Source organism: Miniopterus schreibersii (assembly GCF_964146895.1).
Source record: "Miniopterus schreibersii genome assembly, chromosome: 12".
NCBI lineage: Eukaryota > Metazoa > Chordata > Mammalia > Chiroptera > Miniopteridae > Miniopterus > Miniopterus schreibersii.
This window is the reverse complement of record NC_138112.1, coordinates 61783002-61801245: the sequence shown is the minus strand read 5'-3', so window position 1 is coordinate 61801245 and position 18244 is coordinate 61783002. Positions and strand designations below refer to the sequence as shown.

The window sequence follows — 18244 nt, the reverse complement described above, 5'->3', positions numbered from 1 at the left end:
GATTCAGTCTGTAACAAGCAGCGTGGTAAGTGTTATAAGGGTGAGGGGAAGACGCGGAAATAGACAAGTGGCTGCTCTTCCCACCCCCTTATCCCGGAGGGTCTCAGTGGGTCCAGCAAGTTCCCAAATGGGCCCAGCAACCGCTCAGTTCAGTGCCATGTTATTTTCTACCTAAGCTGCCAGGTGGTTACTTCCCACCCTAGTCCCACCCTGCTCCACTCCATCAATACTGATGGCAACGTGACGATGCCAAAGACCAGCACCGATCACATCCCTAGCTGAACCATCACCTAAAAAGCCTGCACACTGCCAACAGACGGACATCCCAGCTCTTCTGTTGAGCCCCAAACTCCTGTCCAGCTCACCTTTTCTAATTCCCCGACCTGGACTCAGTGTTCCTGCAACTCTGGAATTCCATTATACTTCCCCACCTGTTTCCTGTTACTCCTCTCAGCTCAAAGTGCCTGCCCCATCCTCCCCACACCTCTGTCCACCTACTGCTTGCCCCCACCTATTCATTCTCCAAAGCCCACCTCAAGTGCCACCTCCTTCACAAGTCAGAAGTGATCACTCTCCTTCCATAGCAGGGAATGTGTGCAATTCACCCTAATCACATGCTGTCTTATACAGTAGACAGGACCGTAGGGATTTATCTCCTGTGCTTATTAATATGGTTACAAGCTCCTCAAAGGTGGAAATGGTGTTTTCTTCACCTGTCTGTCTGTACCACCTGGCACAGTAGCATAGCAAGAGCTTAATAAATGTCAGCTAGATGGCTGGTAAGTCTGCCTTCCACCTCAAGAACACAGCCAAAAACACTAAATTGAGGCAATATGACATGAGACAGCCTAGCTCCTAAGGCCCTAAGAAATCATCCAGGCTCAGGAGGGAAAGAGATACGGGTCCATGACAAAACCAAAAAATTGTGAAAGATGACAGATTTTAACCACCATTTAAAAAATAATCATCTGTATTGAGGTATAATTTATATAACATAAAATGCACCAATTTTAAGTGCAGAGTTGGATGAGTCTGGACAAATGCATACACGTATATAACAATCACCTCAAATTGTAGAATGTTCCCCTCACCCCCCAAAAAAGTCCCTTGTACATCATCCCAGTCAACCCCCAGCCCCAGGCAACTGTTAATCTACTTTCTATCACACTAATTTTGCCTGTTGTAAAACTTCACCCAAGTGGAACTTACTTATTTTTGCAAGAGTACATGCATAGGTACGTACAGTATACACTCTTTTGTACCTGGCTTCTTTTGCTCACCTATTTTGGAAACTCATCCATGTTGTGTGTCTCAGTAGTTGGTTATTTTTACTGCTTAGTTGTATTCCATTGAATGGATGTACCGCTGTCTGTCTATTCATCTGCTGTTAAACATTTGCGGGGGTTCCCTTTCTTGGCTATTATGAATAAAGCTCCTATGAATGGGGGTTGAATTTTGTCAAAGGCCTTTTCTAGATCTATTGAAATAATCATATGGTTATTCTCCTTTATTCTATTGAGAACTATATTGATTTTCAAATGTTAGACCAACCTTGTATTCTGTAATCACGTGGTATCACTCTTTCCATATATTGATGGATTCAATTTGCTAATATTTGTTAAGGATTTTATCTATGTTCAGGAGGGCTATTGGTCTACAGTTTTCTTTTGTTGTAATGTTTTTGTCTGGCTTTAATATCAGCGTAATAATGGCCACATATTTTCTATTTTCTGAAAAGAGTTTGTATAAGATTGGTATTACTTCTTCCTTAATTGTAGGATAGAATTTGCTAGTAAAACTATGTGACTTGGATTTTTCTTTGCGGGAAGTCTTAAATTATGGATCTGATTGCTTCAGCAGATACAGCGCTATTCAGGTTTTGCTTCCTCTTGAGGTAGTTTTGTCAATTTGTCTTTCAAATATTGTGTCCATTTTACCTATGTTGTATAATTTTTCAGTATAAAGCTGTTCATGTGTATTCCCTTTAATATTTGTAGAATCTGTACCTTTTGACCCCCAATATTGGTAATTTGTATCTTTTCTTCCTTGAACAGTCTAGAGCATTTATTGATCTTTTCAAAAAACCAGTTTTTGATTTTTCTCCATTTTCTATTTCGTTTACTTCTACTCTTTAATCTTTCTGTCTCCTATTTATTTTGGATTTAATTTGCTTAAGTTTAAGGTAGAAGCTTAAGTCACTGTAATTAGTTCTTTAATTTCTAATATAAGCACTTCAAGTTACACATCTCCAAGTACTCTACCCTACACATTTAAATACATGGTGTTTTCATTTCAGTCCAAAATATTTTCTAATTTTCTTTGTGTCTTTCTTAACCCCTGCATTGTTTAGAAATATTTCATTTCCAACTACTGGGGATTTCCCCATATATGTTATTGATTTCTGATTTAATTCCACTGTGATCAGAGAACATACTTATGTTTTCATTTCCTCTAAAACTATTAAGACTTGTCATACAATGCAGTTCATTTGTGGGAAAGTTGCATGTGCACTTGAGAAGCATGTGTACTCAGTTATTGGTGGATAGTGTTCTGTAACCGTCATTCAGTCAAGGCGGTCATCTAGATCTTTCAATCAGCTTGTTCTATCAATCCAAAACATCCCAATATAATTGTAGATTTCCTATTTTGCTTTCAGTTTTTAGTTTTTGCTTTACATATTTTGAAGGCCTGTTAGGCAGTGCTACACATTTAGAAGTACCTATTCTTTGTTCTTGAGTTGATCCTTTTATCATTAAATATTCCTTTTTCCATGTCAAAATTTCATTTTGAAGTTCATTTTATCCTTTATTAATATAATTGCTTTTTATGATTCATATTTATCTAGTATATCTTTTCCTACCCTTTTAAAACTGTACTTTATAGTATTTTCTTTGTAGATCACATATAATTGCTCTTGCTGTTTAATTCAGAATAATAATCTCTGCCCTTTGATTAGAATGTTTAGACCATTTAAATTTAATGTAATTATCGATATGTTTGGGTTTAAGTCTACTCTCTTGTTTTTTATTTGCTACACCTGTTCTTTATTCTTTTCTTGCCTTTTTATTAAAAAAATTTTTTTCTGGTATTCCATCTCCAGTATTGTCTCATTAACTATGCCTTTAAAACATGTTTTTAGTGTGTATCTTTATCACAGTCTATCTTACAGTTATCTTCCTAACTCACTGGCAACTCAACTTCCTTTTCCATTCTTTTCCTTCTCTACTTGAAAATGTTAGAATGGACCCAGTAATAAGGCCCCAGTCCTTTTTTTCTTCTCCACTATACTCTCTGGGTAATTTTGTCTAGTCCTATGATTCTATATTTTCAGTCTTAACTTTTCGCCCGAGTTCTATATATATTTAAATTACATACCCCTTAGATGTCCAGTAGACACCGCAAACCCAGCATGTCTAAAGTGGAGCTTTTGATTTTCCCTGCCCTCATCCCTGCCAGTCCACTATATTTCAGTTAATAGTATCACTAAGTTAGCTGCGAATCCTCCACTGTTTTTAACTATGTTCATTAGTAAATCCATTAGAGTCCACTCCCAATATAATGTCTCACCATCTCTGCTGCTACCATCCTTGGCTAAGCCACCCTGTCTCTGACTTGGATTCTAAAATAGCTCCGATTCCACTCCTTTCATTCTTACTCCCCACAGCCTATTCTCCACACAGTAGCTGAAATAATCTTTTTTTAAAAAAAATAAAATCAAATGTCATTCCTTTGCTTAAAACCTTTCAGTGTCTTCCCATCACACAATAAAAATCTAGAATACTTTTGGCTACACAGTCCTAACACAACTTCACCCTGGCCTACTTTTCTGCCATCATTTTAACCATGCTCTCCACACTCAATACACTGCAGCCACACAGGGGTTCTTGCTGTTCTTAAAACAAGCCAAGCTTGTGCCTGCCTGAAGGCCTTCATCCTAGCTCTTCCCTCCACCTGGTATCCTCACGGTCCACTCTTTTAGATCTGTGCTAAAATGTCACTTCTGGCTGACCCACCTAAAATGCCTCCTCATGCCCAAGTAACCATCTCCCCTTACTCTGCTTCATCTTCTTCATGGCATTTTTCACCCTTTGAAGTTATATTCCCTCAGTTGTTTGGTTTGTCATCCTTCTTAGAATGTACATTTGATGAGAGCAAGTACTTTGTTTCATTCAGTGCAGAATCCTCACACTAAGAACAGTATCTGGCATACAGTATGTGCTCAATACATATTAAGTGAATCCATCCCATCAAGTTTTTTGAGTCAATAGACTAAAATTTTCACGAGTGAAAATTTGTTTTCTCCTGGTCCCTTCTCTAAAAGTGAACTAAATCTGGTTGTTAGATGTACTTCTCCTCATTAATAGACTTCAAGGGTCAGGCTGTGTCCACAAAGATTTCCCTGCTGAGTGACTTACCGGGCTAAACCACCCTGAGAAGATAATGATCTTTAGCCCCAGTGCTAACAGACAATGCTGTGTCCAGTTCTGTCTCACTGGACACTTCCGATGCATTCTCAAAGCCTGAAGAAGCCAGAAATCACTCCTTAGGAAGTCCTAACTTGGAGAATTTCTGAATTTCCAGATTTCCACACAGCATATAATACGTTGCGCTGGGTGGTGAGTTTCCTTTTTCTCCCAAGGCTGTCTTAGGTCACCTTCTCCACTGAGATAGCATAGTAACCATGGGACCAAAGGAGCATCAAGCTGTTACTAATGGATATTCCTCCTTGTAAATTCTACAAAAGGGCCAAGGTGCAACGGGAAAGATGTACCAAGATGAAGAAAATCCTCGCATCTTCCATGCACTGCAGATGATGGAGCTAATGGAGTCCTCATCTGGCCAAGCTGTCAATACACCAAACCAAACTGGTAACAAGAACAAGCCTCCAGGCTGTTAGGAGAGAAATTACTGGGACTATCTCCAGAAAACAAGGAAAGAGATTGGGTGCAAGGGATGCAGAAGGAGGATGAAGGTAAGCCCCTTAGGATCTACCAGAGAAAGGCTATTGGAAATCCTATAGGAACTGCTGCCACCAATGCACAATTTTTGTTAATTACTTCAATTGTGGCTGTTATCCCCTTAATGAGAAACACAACTTCACTTCTAAGCAGGCAGTGAAGCTGGAAGAAAGCTGAAACCTGAAAATCAGCAGATACAGGGCTGCATACAGCCCTTACTATTGAAATTAAGCCACATCCAAAACATAGGGGGAGGATTCCAAATAGCTTCAGACAGCAGCCAGGCAGGCAGGGCCCTCACCAGGCACCGGATGGACGCTCTCCTGACTCGTCAAGAGGCCCAGATCCCAAGTTCTCATTTCAATAACATAAGAAAATAAACATGGGGCTTATTTATAGCACAGGAAAGGGACTGGGGCAAAAGAACTGCTCACTCGGTAATCCACCCTGACGGGGCCAGATAGGATCCAGACCCACAAGCTCTCTGGTAACAGAAATAGGGGCCGGAAGAGGGCTGGCTGCCAGCATCATCAGGTACAATCTGGTAAAGGCCCTGGTTAAGAGACTGAGAAGCGATCTGATACGTCATTCCATCTCATCACCCCGAATCAAAGTGCTCTTGCTGTGTCCCATTTCTGGTTGAGGAAACTAAGGCATGGGAGTGGACTCCCTCAAGGCCAAGGAAGGGCAAGGATACAACTTAAGGGAAGGCATTATGAGAAGAGGAAATGAAAAAATCTTTGCATCCTCCAGGCACCAAAAAAGATGGTGTTAATGAATACTCATTTGCAGTTAGGACAAAAACCTATGTGTGCAGAGTCCTAGGCCACTAATGGGCTGACACCATCCTACAGAGCTCAGGAGATCCCACTAGAATGAGAGCTCCTTGAGATCAGGACAGTGTCTTATTCAGTTCTATCTCCCAGATCTAGTACAGAGCCTGGCAAAGAGTATATTTTGATGAATGAATGCACAATTAGAAAAACTGAATGACTGAATAAGTGCTCCTACCTCACCTGGCTCATGAACTAGTTGGCTGTTCTTCAGCTGTAATTGCCAGAAAAACAGACATTCATTTTTATCCTTGGGTTTAGCTAATGATACAAGTTGGCAGCTACACATAAAAGCCCAAATAGATAAGTGATGACCCTCAACTTACGATGGGGTTAAATCTTGATAAACCCACAGGAAGCTGAAAATATCATTAAGTCAAAAATACATTGAATACATCTACCCCAGTGAATATCATAGCTTAGTCTCACCTACCTTAAATGTGCTCAGAACATATTTCTGAGCGAAATCATCTTGCTGCCGCCCAGCATCACATGAGAGTATTGTTACTGCATAATGCTAAGCCTGGAAAAAGATCAGAATTCAAAATGTGAAGTATGGTTTCTACTGAATGTGTATAAATTCCACAGCATGTGAATTTGAAAAATCGTAACTCGAAGAATGTCTGTTCTGAAGGCAAGGCCCTATGATCTGACCGGTGGCTTAGGTCTAAAACAATGATTCTAGTCCCAGCTCTGCAGACAGCTCTCACCCCACATGCAGCTCTTGATGAACTGCAGACAAACTGGTGCTTTGCTGAGGAAACGTCTAGTAGCCACAGCTGCCTGGTACCTCTCAAAAACCACAGAGGCATCTTTCCCCTTCTCTGTCTTCTGCCTGACAACCTGTGCCCTCAGGGGGGCTGGGAAGAAATGCAATCCGAGGCCCAACTAGTTGGGAGAAGGAGGAGGGAAAAAGCTCTACCCCAAAAAGGTTGTAAATTTGAAAACATGAAATGCCAGATATCGCCGATCGTCAGTCACCCTTTCAAGCTAGGAGAGGGGGTCAAACTCTCCCGTCACCTTCCCTGTGTTGCCAGAAATGATGGGCCTGACATTAAAAATCCATGGCCCAAAGCTGGCTGTATAGACCCATACACCTTCTCCAGGAACCTGGAAGTCACAAAGCCTGAGGCTGGGGATCCCCGAGTCCACTAATGGAGGTGGGAGAGAGGCTGAGTTGAGCTTAGAATCACCATTCTAGAGAGAGAGGGAACATCCTAAATTGAGAGTGGGGTCCTGGCAGCCTAACTTTCTACTGCCAGGAGCAGCTCCCTGAAGCCTGTTCACGGTTGGCATAATGAGGCCAGAAGCTGTCCTGGATTTTACTTAGAAGCAGAAAGTAGTGAGGATCAAACACCAGCCTAGGATGGGAGCCCAGGGCTTGGAACAGAGCTCTGGGATGAGGTGAGCAGACAGGCCCCACAGGTTTCACTGCCTCTGGGCCCTGCAGTGGAAAGCTCAAATTGCTTCCAAAGTCTTCCTGGATGGCAGCTGCCTGCCAACATGGTTGGCGCTGCTGCCAGAGCTGCTCCTCAGGAAGTGGCTGTAAGTAGCTGGGGCCAGGTTAGCACTCTGTCTCTGCCTCTCTGTGCCAGAGCTGCTGGGGGAACAGCCCACTGTGGCTTCTTTTGCTGCAACAGATTACCTGGGCCAAGAGAAATGGAAAAAGCAGCCTACCCAAAAAGAAGCTACTGCCCCCAAAGCTAAAGAAACCCACCAGGCTCAGAATGGGTGGTTCATAGGAAACTTCCAACACCCCAAACCTTTCCTCTTGAAGCTGGGTTGCCACAGATCTTCCACCTGCAAACCCAGGGAGTGTCGCCCCGGAACGAACCACTTCCTAAGCCTGGTTTCCGCTCTATCTGCTTCCTCATTCTACCTCGGCGGAAAGCCATTAAAGGCCTGGGATTTTAACCCAGCAGTCATATCTTCAGAACTTGTGGCTAGAAACATACTGTCTTCCAGTGGTAGGAATACTTCACACTCCAATTAGACTACCGTACTAGGAAGCAGTTAAAATCGTGGCGTTATTAGCAATTTCTCTGGCAAATGAGAGCAAAGAGGGAGCTGCCTCTTCCAGCTCCCAGTCCTGGTCAATACAGGCCAGGATGATTGTCACTTTTTCCCAAAGGTTGGAGAGAAACTAGCCCCTAAGAAGCACAGGTGTGAGGCCCAGTTGGAAGCATGCAGGCAGTGGTGCAGAGCCAGAGTGGTCAATTTTGAACATCATGACACTGAGTACCAAGAGGACACAATACAGCACCATCTGCAGGAAAGAACCAGAGAGTCTGAGAACACAAACTGATATTTTCCTCTTTAACTTTTCCAGAAAAGGAGGTTCCTGCCTAAACATGTGTGAGGCTTGGGAACATACACAAGAACATTAACGCTAATGTTAGCCTGCAAAAAAGTGCTTCTGACCTTGCTCTATAAGCGGCCCCTCCGAGGGGCAAGGCAGTGATCGAGTACACAGATGGGGGCTGGGCCAGCTCAGGTTCATCTTCCATGCAGGCTAGTAGGATGCACTTTCTTAAAAAAGATTTCTTAATCTAAACCCAGCTGTTGTCTGCTGTAGGGCCGGACAGGACGTTTTCATTAGTATTATTGTTCTGCTTCTGAAACCAGGCCCTGTGGCATCCCAAGGGCAGATGATTGAGAACCAAGCTCATGGGTGAGGCCTGCTGGTGAGCAGCTCAGAAATCCACTCACAAGGGGGTGTAGTGCTAGACCCTCTGAATCCCTGAGTCATGATCACAGTCTATATGCCTATCTGCTCACAGGAGACAACCTTCAAGGTCAGTTTCAAGTGCCTAGGATACAATACTCATTCTATGACAGAAATTATTTTATGATATGTTGTAATATCTAACTCCCAATATTTCTGGAGGTAGTGAGGTACTTTAACTGAAGTTTTAACACCCTTAGAAGGCCAATGACCTTAAGAAAGTGATAAAACCACATTGACACAGTTCCCCAGGGCTCCCAATGATCTCAGATTAAAGAGTTCTTCCAAAATCAAAGGGCTAACAAGGCTTGGGGGAAAAAACAAAACAAAAACCCACTGGGATGGAGAAGTGGATGAGAAACCAGCCACTACGGCAGCGCCTTCAGTGGTGTCAACATGGACAGACACATTTGGAGGAGCCAGGCTGAGGGAGAACATGGTGAAGTAATAGATTTAAATAAAGTAACGTGAGCACCACTCCTGACTTCTAGCGCCTACTTAAACGCGAGGCTCTCCCCCCATCTGCCCCAAACCTGAAAAGCAAGCTAGAGTGCTCTCCAAAAGGTCAGTGGTACTGTCAGCTACTGGTATCTGGGTGACAAAAGAAATCACTTTCTCTTGGTTCCTATCCTACCACCCCCAGTATTAGGAATATGAGACAAAATGCCTTCCCATACGCCCTGACTAGTATGTAACTATCCAAATAAAAAGTATTTCTTGAGCACCCATATTTGCACTGCACTATGTCGAAAAAGTCACAGCTTCAGTGTCTGCCTCTGCACAGTGAATGAACTGAATGAGATGGTCCCTCATTTCTTCCACCTAGAAGTCCACAATTCTTTCACTCTTTAACATGAAAAGCAAAACTCTCATGATTTCCACTTCCAATTTTACTACTGCACAAATTTTTCTCTGACCTCTCGAAGTTCATCGGCACATGTGAAGTGACTTGCAAAAATGACAAGGTCAAACACGACAGCATCATCACTGCTCACCTTTGTGTCACTCAACAGAACAATAGGATGTACTAGTGACTTGGACTGGCATACAACTAGGTTTCAGTAATTACATCCATATTCCAGGCAAATTGTTCTATATTTTGTGTTCTGGGGACATATGTTATGGCTAAAGCCCAAACTGTGGCTAATCTTAATATTAGAGCCAGATAAATCTGTTTTGAATCCACAACATCTAACATTTGCCAGAGTAGATTTGTTCATCAACTGGGCTTAAGAGGTATAATTCACACATGTGCAGTATTACTAAATGCTGAAATTTAATGATTTAAATATACCAGCAACTATTGCAAAGCAGTTGTTATAGCAGCATTTAACATTAGCCAGAACCTCCCTGGCTAACGTTACGTTTATACCAAGAGAATGAGGGAAGCTCTGGCATCCCCTTGGGGTGGGGTAACAACTCCCTCAACTTTCACAGCATGGTACTTGCTAGAGTGACTCAGTGTATGGCTATTGGTGACCCTCTGTTTTTCCCTGAGAATAGCTACAAAAGACTGGCCGTACCTAATAAGGGAACAAACAAAACCTTTGAAGGTTTTGGGAAACATCTTCTCCTAGAATGCTTAGTTTGGGGATCTTACTCTGTTTGATTGGTACACAAGGCACCAGATATTCCTCCTGGCTGTGTCTTCCCAGACGTGGACGCAGATGGGAGGTAAGAGAAGATGCAGTTAAATACACAAAAGATGTTCCTTAGACCACCGATAATCACTGTTTTAGACATAGTAGAAAAAGGAGTAAAAAACAATTTTAATCATATCAAAAAGCCAAACCAAATAGGAATAGTTCAAGGAGCTTATAGGATCCCAGCTCAGCAGATGATGCTTCTCTCTGCATGAGTCCAGTGCCCCAGGTTCCAGGCGCACAGGGTGGGGCAAGAGTAGGTTTGCAGTTGCAAGTACGTGAAGAGTTTATTCTTGTATTATTATTTTTAATTATTGTATTATCTTCCATAAGAACAACATTTGCCTTACCCTGTATGTCAAATCCCACTACGATGTTTGGATTTTGCACCAAATTCTGAGCGTGGCTTTTCCTCCGAAGAACTCACTGATTTGAAATAACTAAAAGTGAGATATGGGTATTTTCTCCACGATTCCTTGAATCTAAAATGGGCTGGTAGGTTTCTCTCCTCAGCAGTCTTCCAGTCAGTGAAGTTTCTTTTGGATGGTTCTGTCAGAACTGGAAACCAAGGAGACTGAGCTGGACAGAAACCTGGAGCGCGCCTCCAAGGCTTCTGCTTGGCATCTTCAAAAAGACACCATGAGATCATAGAAACCCCTGAACAGAGCATGCCCAGCTCAAGGTGCTTAGGTATCCTCCTGAGGTTCCCATTCTTGAGAAAGTAGGTCAAGGGGTACATGTCAAGATCCAGTATGTCAATCTTCCACTCCAACGTCCCTAACCTCAATCAGAAGTGCTGGGGAGGCTGTTGTGCTCTTCCTTTGTCCAAGCCTAATGTTCAGACCTCCAGCCTTGGCAGGTTTATAAGCTGCCGATGTTGGGGAAGCTCTTCAGTTTCTCAGGGAAGTCGTCTTTGTACAGGACAGGGTCAGCACGGTGCTCCACCACCTTAAGAGGCATTGTCCCAAAGACTGAAGCGAACTTATTGATGCACTCAGACCTGCGGAGTTTGGGGAGCAGGAGGGCAGTTGAGCAGATGAGAGGAATGGGGGTGGGGGGAAAAGAGAAAATGTTCGAGAGAGATGAGAACAAAATACATAATATTCAACATCAACAGAAGAAACCCAAGTAGCCCCAGCCTGCTCCCAGGTTCTTAAAAAGGCTGAAAGGGTGTGGACAAAAGAAGTGACCTGGGGGTACTCTGGCTACTAGTTCAGTGGGAGAAAGTGAACAGGGAATGCTGCTTGGAGGGCCTGCAAAGGTCAGAATACCTCTTCCCCTCCCCCTTAAATTCCAGTCATTCTTCCAGATCAGCACGAGCAGGCCTCAAACTAAGGTGGATTAGCTGCCAACAATTCTTAACCCCATCTCTGCCAGCTAAAGAGAAGGCAACTGGTGGAAAGGAAAAAAGCCACTTGGATCTGAGCTTACTGGGGTTTAACAGGCAGAGGGTAAGCTCTTACACATGGAACAATGGAAGCAAAAAGAAGCTAATGGGGGTGGGAACCTCAATTTCAAACAATAAACTCTTCACCCATTCAACCAACATTTGCTGAAGGCCTGTAAGTGGCCATCTCTGGGAATTACCAGTCAACTCCCACAAGCTCTTCTAGGAAGCTGAAGTTCACATAGAACATCTTCCATACTTTGAGCCTTGTCTATGTCAGAACAAGCAGCCAACAACCAACTGGGTGACAGAACAGCCCAGCACTGCAGGAGCAGGGGAGAGTCAGCTTCCTAACCCTCCTCCCCACCCCCACCCCTACCCCCACCACCCCCCACCCCCGCCTGGTGAGTAACCTCCTAGGAGGTGAGCAGGTCAGGCACGCTGGCGGGAAGTGGTTCTGGTCAATCAGGCCAACTGAGAGTGACAGCTGGGTAATGAGGACACTTCAGCATCAGACCAGAGGGGAATAACAAGCCTGTAAAAACTGCGTTTGAAGTTGAGGGGAGCTCAAGGATGGATTTCAGAAAGGTCAATATGCCCTCTCCTCAGTTAGGCCACAGCACCTGAGAGCTACAATAAGAACAAACTAATCAGAGGCACAACCATTCACAAGAAGGGGCTGAATTTCCAGACACAGAGCAGAAGTCTCTTCTGTCCTCAGAAGTACTATAAGCTTTGGTTCAAAGCATTTGAATCAACAACCAATTAATAAAAAAGCCAGTCATTCTCAATTCTTTTCACTTTGGCCACTATGTTTCTGGAAATATCTGTTACTATTTCATTTTGAGCTCTCCTCGCTAATATCGTGCCCACCAGCACCACAAATCAGGAACTAACACTTACTGCATTAAGAGTGCTTTCCATATAGTAGTAATCCATTTCACCCTCACGAGAGCCCTATGGTGCAGGTCCTATATTACCCTCATTTTACACTGGGAAGACTGAGGCACAGAGAGGCCCAGTAAGATATCCAAACACCAAGTGACTAGTAAGAGGCAGGGCCAAACTCAGGCATTCTGGCTCCTAGGGCCAGAGTCTTACTTATGAGGTAACACAAATTTATTAACACAATTCTAGGGTCCAAGGGGAGCAGCTAGAAATGAACAACTATTGAGCATCTACTACATGCCAAATAATTTACATACACAATCTTACTGATTCCTTAAAGTGACCCCCTCTATATGCCCAAGGGTTGTGTTTGTCGCTGTTTCGTGATGTGGGCTGAGACATTAGGACAGAGAGGTTAAATAACTTGGCCAAGGGTCAAGAGCTGGAGCGTGTGGAGCCGGGTTTCAATCCACGCTTGCAACCAGCAATAGAGCCTTCGTTCTTCATCACACTTGACCATAACTCGCAAGGAACAGAGCTTCCCTTCTGCTGGTAGTCATTGAGACTCAGGAGGCCATATTTATAAGTTCCAAATTGAAGAGAAACTGGGCAAAAAGACTGAGGATTTTCAACAAAATGGTATGAAGCAAGCACTGAACAACAGCTTCCCTCTCCTCAAATAATGGGGTCACAGCAGTGGCAAAGTCAAACCTCTCCAGGGCCTTACTTTTGACAGTTGTTCTGCCTGTAATTATGTACGGATTCTTTTAGTTTCCAGCTATTGCGCCTGTAGAGTCTGGCTAGCAAAGCCCAGCTGTGCCCAGGATAAGGTACCAGCGCGTATGTACTAAAGAAGAATCATGGCTCTTGGCAGAGCAGAGAGGCTCCACGGCCCCCTGGAGAATACTGAGGACAATGTCTCCTCTGTACCTAGATCTGCCAACAGGGCCAGGCCACCGGCAAGAGGCCAGCGGAGCTCGGGCCAGCCTGCCTTGCTGACAGCTACCCCTGGCTTACCCAGGTTTCGTGAGTACGTCTTTCTCTCCACACAGCCTGCACTGGCTGGCCACTCTGAATGGTAAAGGTCCTGAACTCTCCCGCCAGGTACTGGCAACATTTCCTACTTTCTTTTCACACAGGGGATCTGATCTAAGTTAGGGAATAGACTAGGGTAGACGAGCTTGGCTTGCTCCTGGTGCCCACCTGAGTTGTCAGTTGTCCAGCTACCCCATCAGTAACTGTTCCCCTGGGCTGTTTTCTAATTGAGTACAAACAGGCCAAGAACTGCCAATGTCTATCTCTAAAGTCTGGAAGTATCTGGGGGGAGAAAGGACTAATGGTTTTTTGTTTTCATTTCCAACACATACAATTACCTAAAGTAACCAGAAGCCTTCAGGACTAATGCCACAGAAATTGAGAAGGAAACAAATTCTGCCAGGCACTTTGCTACAAGCTTTCATGTATTATTACTTTACTCACCAGCATATAATACAGTGTTTGGTACAAAGATGCTCAATAAATATTTGTTGAACCAATGAATGAACACTGTCATTTGATAGATATTAATACTCCCATTTTAGGAGATGAAAAGACTGAAGTTCAGACAAGGTAAGTCAATTTCCTTAAGTCAGACAGCTAACAAGTGGTAAACCCATTTGAACAATGATTGGACTGAATCAAAATACTATGTTCTTTTACTTAACACCGTCCGCCATACTGCCTTGACCTTACTGAAGCTATTGGTCAAAGTGAGCAGTAACAAATTCTTCTGGCTCTTAAAGAAATAACAGCAGAACCTGGAAATGGATGCTGGGTAGTACAAGCTACTTTCCTATGCAACTGAGATTTCTGATTCTGGAACCTAAAGATAGAATAAATAAGCTTATTGAACCACAAAACCCAACACGAGGTTCAGAACTCGCAAAGTGGTTAATTCCTTTCATTGTTGTTGCAAAATGTGTACTCTGCAAAGGGAACCATTACAAAAATAAAGGCAATGAACTCTACAGTCCATTTCTTGGTCTACACGAGATGGCTTAAATCATCTTCTTCCCTCCCAATCTAAATGCCTTATTTAATAATTCAGTGATACAGTCTTTAAATCAAATAGTTTTACTCAATTTCTGATTTCAAGACTGAATCCCTATCAAATTTCTCAAAAGGGTAGTTTAGATTCACTAACTCTACTTCTTCACCAGAGACCCACACTCTATACCCTCTATGACATTATTTTTCAAAGTCACCAATGACCATTCCTTTCAAAGGCCTTTTCCCAGTCTGCATGTTCCCTGCTTATCCGCTGCTTCTGAGCACTGCAGATCTTGGTTCTCTCCTGACCTCTCCAGTGGCCACTTCTCTGTTTTCAGTTACTCTTTCTGTCTGTCTCCTAAATGCCACAATTTCTCAAGATTCTGCCCTTGGTCTTTCTTCAGTCAACTGCCATCTCTGGGCAGATGTCTTCCAAATAGCTTTGTTTTAATTTTCTTTCTAGAATTCTAGCTCCACATTTTCAACTGCCTGCCCCATATCTACACCTGAATATGCAGAGGGCAAAAGCCCCAAATCACCTACCTTACAGCTCTCCAACTTCAGCCAGGATTACAATATCTTCCTGTCCTCAGTTATACTGTTAAAGGTAGAACTATTCACCCCACCCCTCCCCTAATTAGTGCCTCCTCCTAACAATACCACTTCCACTGTTAAAGGCACTACCATTCTTCCTGATGGGAAATCTAGAAGTTATATATCTCAACTCCTTCTCCATAACCTTCCCACACCTATCCAGCTGGAAATAAGTTCTGGCACATCTTCCTTCGGGGGGAAAAAAAAATCTCTTGCCATTCCTTCCTTCCTTCCCACACTTAGTTTAGTTTAAGCCTTCTAACTGTTCTTCAATCTCTTTACTTCATTCCATCCTATGCACTACTTCCAAATTAATCTCAAAACAACACTACCCTGCTGCATGTAAACAACAGACTGGGAATACAGGAAAAGAAAAAGAAAAAAAGCTACCCCCTGTTCAAACCTTCTATGGCTTACCAGAGCCTGAAGAAAAACATTCAGGTTCCTTAATTGGGGATTCAAAGCATTTTGGCACTAACGGGCCTACTCGATGCTCTAGCCAAATTGAACTTTTTTTTCCTTCTAGGTTAACTCATAATTTTATTTCTTCTACAATTTGATTCAAGATCCAAATAAGTTCCATATGTTGCAATTGGCTGATAGTCTCTTTTAAGTCTCTTTTAGTCTACAGGTGACCCCTCCTTTTTCTCCAGCTATTTGTTGAAGAAACTGGGTCGTTCATCCCATTCCATATTCAGACTTACTGACTGCATCCCATGGTGTCCTCTGATGCGTTCATCTGTCCCCTGTGAGTCTTGTCTATCAGTATTTAAATCTAGAGTCTTAATCAGATTTGATTTTGGGACAAGAGATACTTCAGAGGTGAACACTCATCAGGAGACACAGCATGTCTACTTGCCATGCCACTTGCTAGCCGCCATCGATGTCCATGGCCTAGACCCATCACTTCTTCAGAGTCTGCACAGCAGTGATCCTCTAATTCCATCCTTTCCTTCCCAGCTCACCAGCTGGAATTCTATAGACTAAATCCTCTCGTGAACTATCTGGGTACCCTGAGGTACAGGTGACATGGAATGAACTTAACTGCTTGCTAAACACACCTTGAACTTGTTGATGGGCATCTTTGACTATACAGTTCCCCTTCCTGGGATATCCCCTTCTTGCCCAGAGTATCATCGGCTGGGATCCTAGGGATCTCTGAAGCCTCACTTCAAATACCACCTCTTTTACAAAATTATTCCTAATAATCAACCTAGCAAGAAGTCACTTCTTTTCCCTCTGATCAATGATAACATTTTGAGCCTCCCTTGTCCACTTATCTCATGTAGCTTTGGATTAACTTTGGGGTGCATATATATTTGTTGTTGTTCATTGTAAACTGATATAATTTGATTCAAGCCTAACATCTGGGAAGCTGACTAATTCTATTTTCAAAAGCCTCTTTCTAATAGGAGGCATCCACATCTCCCTTGGTTACTTTCTTCAGTATTTAGTAATAAATATATCTAACTTAAATCTCTCTCACTGCATTTTAAGTCTCTTCACATTTGCAATGAACACGGTGGTGCTAGACAAGAGTTGTTTAGCCTTAACATGAGCTTCATGGCCATTATCAGGTCAACTTTTCTCCCTACAATGCCTTTCTTGGACTATATAAGCCCACCTTTTAACTTAGCCTGATTAATAACCAATTGCTTAATGCTATATATTCTCCCAGACACAGAGAACAGTGGTAGGTTTAAATAACAACTTCATGTATTCCAACAGAAATATAGGCGGGGTCTCTCTTCCAAATGAGCTATCACAGTTAATGTCACTGCCCTTGACAGTGTAATATTTAAACCAGTGACAGATATTTCCCAAATCACAATAATATATCACATTGACAGTTGGTAACAATCATGTCATTTGGGGCAGATATTTATACATGAAAGAGACAGACTATTTGGAGACGAAGAGTAAGGAGGAGTAAAGCATTATAGAAGAATCCAGGCCAACTGAAAAGAACAACTTTCTGTACAAAAAATCCTCCAAGCCTAAAGGATGTTATTATGGCTGATGGATTTAAGAAATGAATGCTGCAAACAGAAGCATGTGAGGCCTGTGGAAACTTGAACTAGAATCCCATTCTACAAAGCTACTGTAACATTCTCTGAGTGGATTTGGGTCCCTTGACAATAGTGCTATGGATGTCAGAGCTTGCTGTTTTGCACAAGGAGCTGCCTTTTGGAAGAACTGGGTTTGATTCAAGAGATTCAAAGCTTGGGGACCTTTGGGTTACAAGAGAGAACTACTAGGTCTACTGTAAGATTATTACGGTCTTCAGGGAAGACATGCACCTCCACTCCTTTTAGACTCACCTACAAGGCCTAGTGTTACCTCCACACAAAGCTGTGCCTGTTGAGGAACTGACTGAGTGGGAATAAAGGGAGTGTTTCAGAGCCGCCCTGCTTCCCTCTCTGCAATGGAAAGACCTGTGCTTTCAATTCTGTTCTTGCTAGGTGTTTTAGTAGTGTCAGCAAAGGTAATTTGTCTCTGGTGGGTTTGGTTTAATTCTTTCTGATCAAACTTTTACTGTAACATGGAGATATTACCCTGAAAAACCACCCAGTGTTTCCTTGGAATTAACTAGCTTCCACTCAAATGACTGTGGATGGTGAACTGCTTATAGTCTAAATGGAGAGTCTGGCTTCTGGAGCTTAAGGCCAGCTATATTTTTAAGACCCTTCCAGCCATTACAAATTGAGTGAGTAGCATTCCAAATTAATTCTTTGGGTGACCTGGGCTTGAACTAACCCAATTCCCACAGTGCAGAAGGAGGTGACTATGGCTACCAGCTGCTGTCCTTACATTTCCAAAAAAGTCCCATAAACAGGCCCTAGGCAGGAAATGGGGATCAGAAGCTAGGGTGGACTTTTGGAAAGAGGCTCACTCACCTCTCCACCATGTGTGTCTGGTCCAAAGAAAGCCCATCAATGGCTGTGCATTCAGGACATTTGAATTTTTTTCGTGGTGTTACCTGCCAGAGGAACACAAAAATACCTGGCTGTCAGCACCAAGGACAATAAAATCATGCTTGTGACACCACTCTGCATGCTTCTGTTCTGGAAGTGGAGATGCCTGTTCCCTCTATACACACACACACACACACACACACACCTCTCACCATTCCTCCATTCAATTCTGTCTGGCTCGGCCAACAGCAGAACTCACAAGGGCCCAATAAA

General features: G+C 43.0%; 1 protein-coding gene across 7 annotated transcripts in view; it reads right to left on the bottom strand.

Moving 5' to 3' along the window:
* Positions 1–10261: 10261 nt before the first annotated feature.
* LOC308565468 (exostosin-2) overlaps positions 10262–18244 on the bottom strand; it is a 126016-nt gene continuing 118033 nt past the window's right edge. For 6 of the 7 annotated variants that reach the window (XM_081154693.1, XM_081154695.1, XM_081154690.1 and 3 more), the window contains 2 exons: positions 17954–18036; positions 10262–11159 (listed from right to left, as the gene is read on the bottom strand). In XM_081154693.1, the coding sequence (XP_081010819.1) occupies positions 11021–11159; positions 17954–18036 (222 nt within the window). In that variant the 3' untranslated portion in view covers positions 10262–11020. The remainder of the gene's footprint in view (positions 11160–17953; positions 18037–18244) is intronic. The other variant, XM_081154694.1, reaches the window with a different exon arrangement.